Genomic DNA, 13966 nt, shown 5'->3' on the forward strand with positions numbered 1-13966 from the left:
TATTGTGTTTGAGTTGTGATAAAGTCAACTATTAACGTTTTATGTTCTATTATTATGTCGGTATTAATTAGTATTTATCGTTCACTTTCAATTTATTTATCTCTTTTATTTTTATTTTTTTTTAAAAAGTTAATTTTTGTATAATTTTATTTTTATTTTCAACGTTTAATTTTTATCTTATTTATAATTTGAAGAGATATGATTGATTAGTCTACATCAAATTTTATGAACCTTTCCTCCTGAAAATTATTAATTTTTATTATATTCTCTCATCATTTATTAAAAAATAAAACAACAAAAGATTCCCCAATGTCAGCATCAAAATTGTAGCTTTCTTCTTTTATGTGCTGTATATACAATTAAAACAGTGTTAAAATGACAATTTAAATAAATAAAATGAAGTTGAAATTAATGAATGAAAGTGTGATGACCAAATTGGAAGAAAACGTTAGACAATGGAAAAAGTTGGCCACCCCACCCATGATGTCCTGCTATTTCAATGGTCCTACCTACAACTTTCTAAATTCTAAACCATTTCCAAACCAACTATTTCTTTCAATTCCAACAGTTATTAATTACTTAAGTTAAAGATTCTGTTTGTCCCTCAAAAAACCCAGCAAAGCTCATCAGAATCATGAGGATAACAGAGAATTTGATCATACTTTTCTGGCTTTTCTCTGTTTTTTCTTGTTTGATTTCTTCTTTAACTGTTGCTAAACCAGCATCTAGATTTCCTTCTTCCGCCATTAGAGCAGAGCTTGCTCGAAAGAACAGTAATAAGCCTTACAAAGCAAAGTATTTCACCCAAATTCTTGATCATTTCAACTTCAATCCCAAGAGTTACCAGAGATTTCAGCATAGATATTTGATCAATGACACTTATTGGGGTGGCCCGAAGAAGAATTCCCCAATCTTTGTTTACACTGGAAATGAAGGAGACATTGAATGGTTCGCTCAAAATACAGGATTCATGTACGACATTGCACCGGATTTTGATGCTCTTCTTGTTTTCATCGAGGTACGATTCATTAAGTTCCTAATATTTTTTTTTTATTTTCCTTCGTTTTCTACGTGACCAAACAAAAAGGATACGTCTTATGCTCTGAATTTGCAGCATCGATTTTATGGAAAATCAATTCCATTCGGCGGTGATAAAGAAACTGCTTACAGCAATGCAAGTACACTTGGATATCTAACCTCGACGCAGGCCTTGGCGGATTACGCCACTTTGATAATTGATCTGAAGAAGAACCTGACGGCGGTTGAAGCCCCCGTGGTGGTTTTCGGCGGTTCTTACGGTGGAAGTACGAACAATTAAAACTCCTTATAAAATAAATCAAACAGTAAAAATCATCAAATCAACCTTAATTTCTTTTCTATTGTTTTTTTCTCTGAAATCTCTACAGATTCAATCATTTCAATTTTTGTTAATATGTTGGGCAGTGCTGGCAAGTTGGTTTCGATTGAAATATCCGCATATCGCCATCGGAGCTTTGGCGTCTTCAGCTCCAATCCTCAACTTTGAGAACATAACATCACCATATAGCTTCAACAACATCATCACTCAAGATTTCAGGGTTCTTTCTCATAACTTTTCTTCTTTTTTTCTCACCACTAATCCTTGAACATTTCTAAAAATATTCTAACATCAATTTAATTTTTTTTTACCAAACAAAGTAGTAAAAAAAAGAACTTTTGTTTAGGTAAAATTTCACATGCATTCTACATTGTTTCATGCTCAAAATTGATCAGTTGAATCACATGCAATGAACTTATTCACATATTTACAAATCTATGAAATCAGAGCGAAAGCGAAACTTGTTACAAAGTGATAATGGGATCGTGGAAAAAAATTGAAAACACCGGCAAGCGATCTGGGGGACTTGAGCTACTCCGAAAATCATTTGGAATCTGCAAGTAAGTCGATTCAATAATTAATCTCATAAATTTAATCCAAATCTTTGAGATTAATCATCTCTTTAAATGATTAATTCTAGAAATTATATTGATGCGGACGCTTTGGAGGGTTGGCTTCAAACAGCATTTGTTTACACTGCCATGACAGATTATCCAACTCCCTCCAACTTTTTGAATCCTTTGCCAGCTTATCCAGTAAAACAGGTAACTCAATAAAAAAAATTTTAAATCATAATTTCTTTCATATTTAAATAAATAATATTCTATAAATTAAATCTTATTTCTTTAATTTTAAATTTAAATAACTAGTAAATTTTCATATTTTTTAAAATTAAATAATTTAATCTTTTGGATGTTTGATTCTTGTTTCATGTCTGCTTGTTATAATTTAATTATTATTTAATGTACTTTTTTTAACGAATTTTGGAGCAGATGTGTAATGCCATCGATGATCCAAAGACAGGGAATGATACATTTGCAAAGTTGTACGGTGCAGCTAATGTATACTATAATTACTCTGGGACAGCCACGTGTTTCAATCTGGCATATTCTCCTGATCCTCATGGCCTCGATATGTGGGGCTGGCAGGTACCAGAATCATTCCCCCTACTACCATTCTTTTTTTTAATCAAAAACCATATCCTTCTTTCACATTTTTGCTCTCAGTTTAGAAATAATATAATAATAAGTTTAATCATAATTTTAAAGGAATTGTTTTTTAATTATTACTATATATTTTTAAATATAATATATACAATGAGTTCTTTTATTTGTTTATGAAATTAAAAAATAAAATCAATCTATCAATTAATAAATATTCTTAATTAATATAATATTATATATATATATATATAAATTAGAATAACAATACAAAGATTCTAATTCATATTTATAGATATAAAATAAATTAAAGATAAATAGTAATTTCGTGCTTGCACATGCTACATGTGGTCCATTTCTTTCCTTTCTCACGCTACAAATTTCCTACTTTATTTAGTACCATTTACTTTAGTGGAAATTTTAGGGGAAAATAACAAATTTAAGGAGAAAAATGGTAAACTATTTAAAATGTTACCAAAAGACGTGTGAAATTTTTATTAAAAATGTATAAATTGTTATAATATTGCAATATTTTAATATATGCTCAAAATATTATCACCTTTTATGTATACATAAACTGTTACAAATTTTGCAACATTTAAGTATATATCAAATTTGTTAAAAATTGTGATTTGAAAACTAATTCATCTAAAATGAAGATAAGATAGAAGATTACCTACACTCAAAGAAGATAATATTTAATGTGATTTGATGTCAAGAAATAAAATACTATTTTATCAAAATTGTAATTTATACACTAATGAATCTATAAATTACCATCCTCATAACAAGGACTCATAACTTGTGCATTGAGAAAATTATAAAAGTCCCTAAGGATTACTTGCCTTTGTTGGTGTATGAGCTGGAGCTGGGACGGTTTCAACTAATGGCTCTTGTGTAGTTAGGCATTTAAGTGTCAGTTGGGGTGGTTATGAGTTGTTAAGCTTCTTGGTTTGCTTTAATCAATTGTATAAATATAGCTCTCGATTATTGAGAATTGAACACTGTGATATGAATGAAGTTTAGTCTTTCTACTATTTTTTCTCATTTCTTTCTCTTATTCTGCTTACATTACACTGCTCATCCTTCCTTAGAACGATACTATAACATGGTATCAGTCGCCAAATCATGGAGTCTCCTTCGTTGTTCGCTGCTTGATTTGTTTTCGCTCTTTTCACAATGTATTGAAGTCAGTTCCTTCGCGGTGACAGTCAGGTGCTGAAGGTGGTTACAAGTCTTGAAGGTCAGGTGGTACAAGATCGTTCTTGACTTCTTGGTTGATTCGCTTGCTTGACTGGTTTCCATGGCGTCTCCTTCGGTCAGTTTGAGTGTTCAACACATTCCTAAGCATGATATTGTAAAATTTTCTGAAAGCACTTACCTCTTGTGGAAGCATCAAGTGATGTTGATTATTGATGGATATGGTCTGTTGAAATATGTGTCTACTGATCTTTATACTCCTAGTGAGTTTGTCACGAATGATTCAGGGCAAGAAGAAGAGAACCCAACCTTTGTGGTGTATAGGCAGCAAGACAAACTCTTAGCATCTTGGCTCCTAACCACTGTAAGTACAGAAGTTCTCCCTCATCTCACTGGTCTCACCACAACTCTTGCTATTTGGAGTGTTATTTCACAACTCTTTGGTGCACGGTCTAGTGCAAAGATATCAGCCCTCAGACATAGTCGTCACTCGCAAAGAAAGGCTGGTTTAACAGTAAGTGAATACCTGGCAAAAGTTAAGTCCATTTGTGATATGCTAAACGCAGTAGGAAGCTTAGTAACTGAACAAGAAAATGTCAGTGTTCTTTTGGCTGGTCAGTCCATGGAATTTGAGTCTATAATTGCTATAGCCTCTCGTGATTCCTTGTAATTGGATGTTCAAACTGAGATGCTTCTTGATTGTGAAGCTCGACAGAAGATTTTCCTATTTGAAAGTGCTTCAGTTAACATGGCAGTTAATTCTAGTGATAAAGATGAGTAGAAGACCACTAGTAGTTCTGCATCTCAGTCATAGCCAAATTCGGTGAGAGTTCAACAAAGTGACAATTTTCGAGGTAGAGGTCGTGGTCGATTTAACAGTTCTAATTGACCTCAATGTCAATTGTGTGGAAAGTTTGGCCACACTGTACATAAGTGCTATCATAGGTTTGATCGAGATTATTCTGGGGTGCCTGATTCTACTGCGTCGACTACTGAAGGATGGAGACAGTCGCGTGTCTTCTCGGGTGATAAACAGCAATCTGCTGCCATCATGCAAGCATATAATCACTTGGTTAGTCTTGGTTTTGCTCAGACCCCTATGTTCTTTTGTCATCCAGGTGTTAACCTAGTCTTTCCTGGCATGCAATCCTTTGGTTCAGTACCATACTACCATAATGGTCACTTTCTTACTCCTCAAGTTGCATATCCAGTGTCAATGCCCCATATTAATGTAGCCTCGAGTGATTCATCGTTTGGTTCTACTGTTGGAAAGAACTCATTTGGTTCCTCGATGTCATCTTCACCAGCTGCTTTTGTTTCAACAGTTCCTTCAGTTAGTACTTCAATTAAACCTACTGATGCTGTCTGGTATCCAGATACAGGAGCTACACACCATGTTACCAATGATTTGTCTGTTTTCAACTCTGGTTCAGTTTACACAGGTAATAATAATCTACTTATGGGAAATGGAGAAGGTATTAAGATTGCACATATAGGACAGTCTTGTATGTTGAGTAATTCGAAGCCTTTGTTGCTACAAAATATGCTTCATGTGCCAAACATAAAGAAGAACCTACTGTATGTGTCACAATTCACTCGTGACAATAAGGTTTTTATCGAGTTTCATCCTTTTGACTATTTTTTGAATGACTCACAGACTCGTGAGATCCTGTTGAAAGGGAGGCTCACGCGTGATGGGTTGTATCAGTTGCTGCCACACACTGTGAAGGACTCAAGCTGGCAGTTGAATAATGTCTCGAGAGTGTCGAGTTCAATAGACTTGTGGCACAAACGTCTTGGTCACTCTTCGATGACTGTTGTTCGAGCCGTAATGAAGACTTGTAATATCAGTTCTAGTGACAATAAGATGTCTCATGTATGTACAACATGTTTACAAAGCAAGGCTCATAAATTATCGTTTTGTAATTCCTTAACTGAATACAAGGAACCTTTTCAGTTGATTGTTTTAGATGTTTGAGGTCCAGTACCTGTTGTTTCTGCTGATGGTTATTCGTATTATGTATCGTTTATAGACGTGCACAGTAGGCATACTTGGTTTTATCTACTAAAAAGGAAATATGAGGTTATGCAATGTTTCTTAAATTTCTACAAGATGGTAGAAGTTCAGTTTGGCTTCAAAATCAAAATTGTTCAGACTGATGGAGGAGGAGAGTATCAAGCTCTCAAAGGTTGGTTCCTTGCTAATGGCATTCAACAACGGATTTCCTATCCCAGTATGTCTGAACAAAACGGGAAAGCCGAGAGGAAACGCATGCATGTCGTTGAAATGGGATTAGCACTGCTAGCTGAGGCTGAACTACCCTTAAATTTCTAGAGTCATACGTTTATTTTAGCCGTTTATTTAAAAAACCGCTTACCAACTGAAGTGTTAGGTGGCAAGTCTCCCTTTGAGATTCTCTATAAACGGACTCCTGATTATTCCATGCTCAGGATATTTGGGTGTGCCTACTTTCCTCTTTTAAGACCGTTCAACCAACATAAGCTGGATTTCAGGTCAAAACGGTACACGTTTCTTGGATATAGTCCGTTATATAAAGGGTACAAATGTTTAGATGATTGTGGGAGTCTTTATTTCAAGACATGTTGTATTTGATGAATGAGTTTTTCCTTATGCTGGTAAGCAAGGAGGTCGATCAAGTTGTGGTACTGTCACCTCGACAAATTTTCTGCCCGTAATACAATCTTCTGAAGAGTTACACAATGGTCAACCTAGACGGTGTGTAGAGGTTGTGCCAAATTCAATGGTTTATTATAATCGCAGCCCTGACCTGTGTTTCCCTGGCACGTCACACGCAGTAGACACTGTGGAGAATATGTGTACAGGTAATGGTTTAAAAGTGCCTGCTGTGGCTTGTGGTGAAGGGACGACTAATGCTGATGGTGCACATGAGTTACGTGTTCCAGTTGCTTTAAGTGATGATGTTGTTATTAATGAATCAATTCCTAGTGCTCAGGATGATGTTGAACAGTCCAATGTTCATCCCATGGTGACTCGAAGTAAAAATGGGATTTGGAAGCCGAGAGTATTTCAGGTGGCTTGCTCAGATAAAGAACCAAGGACCATTCGAGAAGCCATGAAGAGTTCTGAGTGGAGAGCTGCTGCTCAAATGGAGTTTGATGCACTCGTGAAAAACAACACCTGGACGTTTGTTCCTCTCCCGAGTGGAAGGAAAGCAGTGAACTGTAAGTGGATTTTCAAAATCAAAATGTGGATGGATCCATAGCAAGGTACAAGGCCCGACTTGTAGCCAAGGGATTTCTGCAACAACCAGGTGTCGATTATCATGAAGTATTCAGCCCTGTGGTCAAGCCAACAACAGTTTGAGTCGTGCTCTCGCTTGCACTAGCTAAGGGTTGGCAGTTAAAGCAAGTCGATATAAATAACGTCTTTCTCAATGGAGTTCTAACTGAGGAGATATATATGGCACAACCACCAGGCTAAGAAAAAGGTGATGGAAGTTTGGTTTGCAAGCTTAACAAAGCCATTTATGGGCTAAAACAGGCTCCCCGAGCATGGTTTGAAAGGTTAAAGGAGTTTTTAGTGGCTCAGAGGTTTGTGTTAGCAAAGTCTGATGCTTCACTGTTTGTTAGGGAAACTACTAACAACATTATGTATCTACTGGTATATGTAGATGATATCATCATCACAGGCAACTGTGAAACAGAAGTGCAAGGTATGATCGATGTTCTTAACAAACAGTTTGCACTAAAGGACCATGGGGTCTTGAGTTTTTTTTTTGGGAATTGAAGTGTGTCAAGAAGCTGATGTGATTATCTTGAGTCAGCAAAAATATATACGTGATTTGTTGCTTAAAAGTAGGCTTGAAGATGCTAAAGGCCTTCCTACACCCATGGTTCCTAATTGCAAGTTATCGGTTGACATTGGAACACCAATTGAGGATGCAGCTCATTATAGGAGTATTTATCGGTGCTCTGCAATACATCATTATCACGCGACCAGACATTGTCTTTACTGTGAATAAGGTCTGTCAATTCATGCAAGCACCGTGTGATGTTCACCTTCAAGCAGTAAAACGGATACTGAGGTATTTGCAGGCTACTGCTGATTTTGGTCTTCGTTTTTCAGCCTCGTCGCGGTTGTCTTTAGTAGGCTTTGCTGATGTGAATTGGGGGTCAGATGAAGATAGACGCTCGACCTCGGGATACTGTATCTACTTTAGTGATAATCTGGTTTCTTGGAGTTCTCGTAAACAGCAGGTAGTTGCTTGTTCTACGGCGGAAGCTGAGTACCGGAGTGTTGACTGTGCTGCTGCGGAAATGGTATGGCTTGAATCATTGTTGGGCGAGCTGCGAGTGCCCATTCATGGGAAACTTGTCTTGTGGTGTGACAACTCCAGTGCTGTAGCTGTTTTTGCAAATCCGATCCTGCATTCCAAGTTCAAACATGTTGAACTTGATTTGTTCTTTGTTAGGGAAATGGTTACTACTGGCAAGCTATCAGTTCAGGAGGTGCCTGCTTTTGAACAGGTTGTTGATGTCCTAACTAAACCATTGTCCGCTCCAGCGTTTCTTAAACACAGACAACGGTTACTTGTCTCACAAATCCGAGGCAAATCTGTTGTTTTCAACAATTGAGGAATATGGTGACTAAATTTCTTGAGCGAATTTTTTGTTTTCAGCAAGAAGTTATATCGAATGATGTTAAGTAATAGGAGAGTTGTTGTAAGGGGAATGTTGTTTCATGGTCTTGCGTGTCTTGCGTTCGTTAAAAGGCTCGAGGAAGCTAGTAGTAAAGTAGGGGGAATGTTGGTGTATGAGCTGGAGCTGGGACGGTTTCAACTGATGGCTCTTGTGTAGTTAGGCAGTTAAGTGTCAGTTGGGGTGGTTATGAGCTGTTAAGCTTCTTTGTTTGCTTTAATCAATTGTATAAATATAGCTCTCGATTATTGAGAATTGAACACGATGATATGAATGAAGTTTAGTCTTTCTACTATTTTTTCTCATTTCTTTCTCTGATTCTGCTTACATTACACTGCTCATCGTTCCTTAGAACGATACTATAACAACCTTCTCAACTCTCTTAATCCTATAGGCTAAACTCCTCTTCACTAAGAAAATTCTTAAATAACAAAGAAACTTTTGGATCATATTAATTAATAACAAAGAACATTTAAATAACAAAAAATCTTCTTCATTAAAATTTTCAAGCATTAAATAATATCTATTAAATATACCCAATAATCTCTAAACAATAAATTTAATTATAGTAACTCAACTAGAATTTTGGTTATGTTCAACGATCTCTATCTTGACATTAGTTACATTAAAACATTCACCTTCAACAGTTAATGATTTATATTGGTTAAGATTCTCTACTACTGATCAATATATATTATATTAAATATTTTCTAATCAATAAAATAATTAAAAATTCAATTGAATATTGTCAACTAAAATTGTAGTTTTACCATCAGTATCAACTAGAAATTGTTATACCAAAAAAATACATATCAACTACAAATTTAGTTAATCTCTATCTTTCTTTTAAATGTGTAGTTAATATTGATTACATTGATAACAACATCAAAAACTATTAAAAAGTAAATCTAGATATTCAAATTAATATGAAAGTCCTATTAACGTTCTACGCTCAATGAAGTGTCATTTATAATTTAGCTCACATGATTAAATTTTGTCATTTTTTTTCACCGAAAGAGAAAATCATAATGGTTTCACCACTTAGCAAAATAAAGAAATGCAAAACCGATGAACCTTTATAATAAAAGAGAACATCCAAGGAATTCATGTGCATAACTCACATGCATGCTATATTTAAACGTCAACAATCAATTGTTATACTTAAATCTGCTTTGGTTCAAGCTCAAAATAGTATTTAATAATAAACTAACATATTTATCTACATTCAAATATATAAAAACATTTTGAGCTTTGACCCGGTTTCATCTGTTCCTTGATGTAAGTAGGCATGTACGGAAATGATTATGCCAACGGAAGGGAACAATAAGAAGAGCATATTTCCAGAGTCACGATGGAGCTATTCTGAGAGAGCAGCTACCTGCAAAGACGACTTTGGCGTTGATCCCAGACCCAACTGGATTACTACCGAATTTGGTGGCCGTGTCAGTATCCAATCTTGTACCTACCTACATACATACATGCATGCATGTTTCATGCACGTATATCCATGCATGTCTTTTGAGAAAAATATGATTGATTCTAAAACAAGTGGAAACAGGATATTTACAGGGTGTTGAAGAGGTATGGGAGTAATATGATCTTCTTTAACGGCTTAAGAGATCCTTGGAGTGGTGGAGGGTAACATCTTTTTTTCTCCAAGTTTCATGCATATTTTTAATGGAGACAGAGACTCAGGGTTTGAACAACATCTACAAACATTTGAGATTCTATTTTGATGATATTTGAGCAGGGTTTTGAAGAACATATCCAAAACCATTGTTGCAATCGTTGCTGAACAAGGTCTGTTGGGAACTATATATATATTCGTGTTCAATATATATATAATAAATTGGGATGAGAAATGATGTTGGCATGCATTTGTTTAGGGGCACACCATGTGGATATAAGATTTGCGACTAAAGAAGATCCGAAATGGCTTCGAGATGTGCGGCAAATGGAGATCAACATCATTTCCAAATGGATCTCTGAATATTATGATGACCTTGCACATCATTCCTAACCGAGGTAAGGAAAATAAATTGTTTAAACATTGTATAAGCAATGTAGCAATCGACCTGCTTAATATTGAGAAAATAAGAACAATTGCATGTTATACAATTGAAAAAGCAACGATTGCTCCTTCAATTTCTCATTGTTGCCGGTAAGCACTTGTCCCATGCCCCTACATTGCGATACTCGAACTCGAGACTTCAAGAGACAACAACAATCCCTTAACCACTAAAATCACTTGGTTCACGCCTATTATGTTCAACTTGGATTTCTGGTAATGCCTTTGTAAGAATGTTATCAATTCTCAGAAGGGTCCTTGTTTACCAAAATCAACACATGAGTTATAAATATATACGATTAGAGCTTTTAAAATACAAAAAATTAAGCTAGAAGAAAAGGAAAGAGTAGGAATTCTCATCTTTTACCACCAAATTCGGAATCCATTAAAACTCTAGTTACACCTTTGCTTGATTCTTGATTATAACACTTTGAATGTTGTGAAAAATTACCAATTCATTTTTGGATATCCTTAATTTACTTTGCAATCTTTCATATTTATACTTAGGCCCCCAACAATTTTTAAACTTTACAATTTATTCATTATTGGGAAGTTCGGGACGTTAGAACTCCCCATCATTAAGAAAACTGTCTTCAAATTTTATTGGGATTCAGACAAGGATATTATTAGTACATCATACTCTTGGAATCACAAAAAGGTTTCCATCAGTCAAAACCAAAATGTTCTGATCAACTTTTTGATTTCATATATTAGACTGATTTGCCAGATTTTTCATTAGATATCTACTCTAGTTTAAACTTTTCGATTTCATGAAAAAACTGAAATTATTGTAATATATTTCTGATATACGTTAAAATTCCTATTTCACCGATGTTAGGAGGTTAATTCAATAATAATTTAATTTGAAAAACCAAAAATTAAAATTATTATTATACATAAAATTAATAAATTTATAAAAATAAATATTTTATCACTTCACCTATAATCATATATTAAAATAATTATTATAAATATATTTATTGCATAAAAAAATTTGTTCATAAGAGTAACAAAAATAGATATAATTACAAGGAGATGTCATATTAAAAGGTACATAATATAAATATATATGGTTGCAAAAGAAAACAAATTATATTAGCAGTGGATTGATCTTCTTCTCCACTCATCATGAGTTCATGACAAGGTGAAAAAGACTTTGAATATCATCAGGCGGATGTTGCAGCACCGGGAGCCCCATTATTGCAGTACATCGGTCCAAGACGAACTAGAGCATCAATTATCCCGATGATTGATGATTCGTGCGTCTGCTCTAGGGAGTTATGGATTCTCACTGCCTCTCTTTGTCCATTTTCACTTCAATTTGTCTAAAGCCTCGGTTCCAAGAGATAACTAAACCATCCAGGAGAGTCCAAAGCTCGGCATGAAGGACGGAGCAATGACAGATGTTCCGATGGTACCCCATTATCCATTCGCCTTCAATGTTTCGGAAGATACCAGGGTTTCAAATAGTGGACCGCTATTTTGTGGTCACACCACCATCCGAAACCGATATTTCTGAATTTAATGGTGGGTAGCTAAATCATGTCGATAGCAGTCTGTCACGCCTACAATTTAACTGGTAACAGTGTATAGCGCCGATAACGGGACACTATTACCGCTTTTCAACCGTTACTATAAAAAAATAAAAAGAACGAAAAAAAAGCTGGAATTCTCAATAAAAAAACGCAAAGCTCATCCAACAAAATATAGAAGGAATAAATCAAAAAAGCTCTGCAAACTTAAAAACAAAAAATCAAAAACAGAGAGCACATCCAACAAGACTCACCATTCACGCAAAGATCAGCAGCAACAGAACGGGCTTCGGATTCCATTTGAGAAGGTAAGAAATCAAGAAAAGTAAAAGTTTTTATCCCTAAATCTAATTCCCTCCACCACCGACGAATATGGTGGAGCGGACGCTATTGGAGAAGAAAGCATGAAAAAAACGGGAGAAAGGATAGAACGGTAGGTGGGTTGTTGTTTGGGGGAGTTTAGGATTAAAATATTTTAGGGTTTGTTGGGCTTAAAACATAATCCACTCACAATGTTTTAGAATATAAATTTTTATTTTTATTTAATTTAGTCATAATTTCAATCATTTAAATAATAATGTATTCACAATGTTATCATTAATTAATTATCTTATCATATTACCAAATTTTTAAAGTCTTCTATTTAGTTAAACTATATATATATTGTAACACCCCAACCCGTATCCGACCCAGATACGAATCCGAGGTGTCACCTTAACCTTTCAAAACATTTACTTTTAAAATTTTGTTTATAATTTGAACAATATATCATAACGAAACCGTGGAGTAATTCATACTCTAATTTAACATAAAACTTAATAATTTGCATTAACTGAATTCAAGTAAATTTACTAAATTCTATCAGAGCATACTTGATTTAAACTTTCATTTACATGCCAACAAAATAACATATACAAAAGAACATACATCGTCAATTAATTTTGATCTGATCTTCTGTAATAATATGCAGTCTTGCATGTCCTAACTTTGATCTTCTTCTGACTTCTTTGTACCTACGTGTGAAACACTCACACGCTAAGTCGTTGACTTAATGAGGCATATAAAATATATAATAAAACATCTTGTCACTTAATCATATTCTAAATATTTCATATAATCATATAAAGAACCGATAACACATACCATGTAACAAAAGCATAAGTGCACATATATATAATTATATCATCAGCAGCATCAACATCATCAATATTATTATCATTGTCACTATGCAAAACCATTCAACCATTTAAACATATAATCTTGTACTTAACATTCGTAACATATCATATAATACATTTCACAAAGCAACACACATATCATCACACATTTTTTTATTTATTTTATCTCTTTTAATAGCCCATGGTACACTTCTGAGAACTTAAAATATGTGAGTGCATTGAGGTTGTGCACAAATACTATCACCACAACTCGTATAAATTGTACCGAAGTGTCACATATAATGTCCCGAAGGACCACATAGATGTCCCGAATGACCGCGTAGAAATGTCCCGAAGGACCTCGTAGAATTGTCCCGAAGGACCTCGTAGAATTGTCCCGAAGGACCTCGTAGAATTGTCCCGAAGGACCGCGTTGAACCCTTGACTCTTGGCACGCCAATTATACCCTTAGCTCTCATAACACATACTTATGGGTTTACTGTTTACACATTTCACATTTTCAATTATTCACATAGTTCTATATCATATAGATTATATCACATGTTCGTATAATCACATAGACATGTACTCATATAGCTCATAGTCACATAGCTTATATCATTTCTCATGCAATCACATAGGTCATTGTTATTGAGCTTATCTTACTTTTTCATTTACTCACATAGGTCATTTATATCAGTTCACATAGGTTACCATGCATACATGTATTCACATAGATCTAATTCATATAACTTATACCTTGTTATCATATATTCTTATAGATCAGTATCACATAAGATAACATGTAACAC

The 13966-nt window shown here is 34.7% G+C and overlaps 1 protein-coding gene across 2 annotated transcripts; it reads left to right on the forward strand.

Moving 5' to 3' along the window:
• The first annotated feature begins 585 nt into the window (after positions 1 to 585).
• On the forward strand, positions 586 to 10537 carry LOC120200833 (lysosomal Pro-X carboxypeptidase-like). Of its 2 annotated transcripts, none has more exons than XM_039201579.1 (10): positions 586 to 1018; positions 1115 to 1304; positions 1444 to 1577; positions 1805 to 1917; positions 1998 to 2121; positions 2350 to 2505; positions 9684 to 9839; positions 9956 to 10035; positions 10148 to 10197; positions 10284 to 10537. In XM_039201579.1, exons 1-10 carry the CDS (start codon positions 635 to 637, stop codon positions 10415 to 10417), a joined length of 1521 nt encoding a protein of 506 aa, XP_039057510.1. In that variant the 5' UTR covers positions 586 to 634; the 3' UTR covers positions 10418 to 10537. The 2 variants fall into 2 exon arrangements, with proteins under 2 accessions (XP_039057510.1, XP_039057511.1); XM_039201580.1 differs by having other exon boundaries at positions 728 to 1018; positions 1093 to 1304.
• The last annotated feature ends 3429 nt before the right edge of the window (positions 10538 to 13966 follow it).

This window comes from Hibiscus syriacus, unplaced genomic scaffold, assembly GCF_006381635.1.
Source record: "Hibiscus syriacus cultivar Baekdansim isolate YM2019G1 unplaced genomic scaffold, ASM638163v2 tig00006570_pilon, whole genome shotgun sequence".
Taxonomy (NCBI): domain Eukaryota; kingdom Viridiplantae; phylum Streptophyta; class Magnoliopsida; order Malvales; family Malvaceae; genus Hibiscus; species Hibiscus syriacus.

What these genes read in the sequence shown, in the direction of transcription:
- LOC120200833 (XM_039201579.1), top strand. Translation starts at nt 635, where the DNA reads ATGAGGATAACAGAGAATTTGATCATACTTTTCTGGCTTTTCTCTGTT. An exon ending in CGGCGGTTCTTACGGTGGAA is followed by an intron (nt 1,305 to 1,443) that starts GTACGAACAATT and finishes TATGTTGGGCAG; the next exon opens with TGCTGGCAAGTTGGTTTCGA. An exon ending in AAATCATTTGGAATCTGCAA is followed by an intron (nt 1,918 to 1,997) that starts GTAAGTCGATTC and finishes GATTAATTCTAG; the next exon opens with AAATTATATTGATGCGGACG.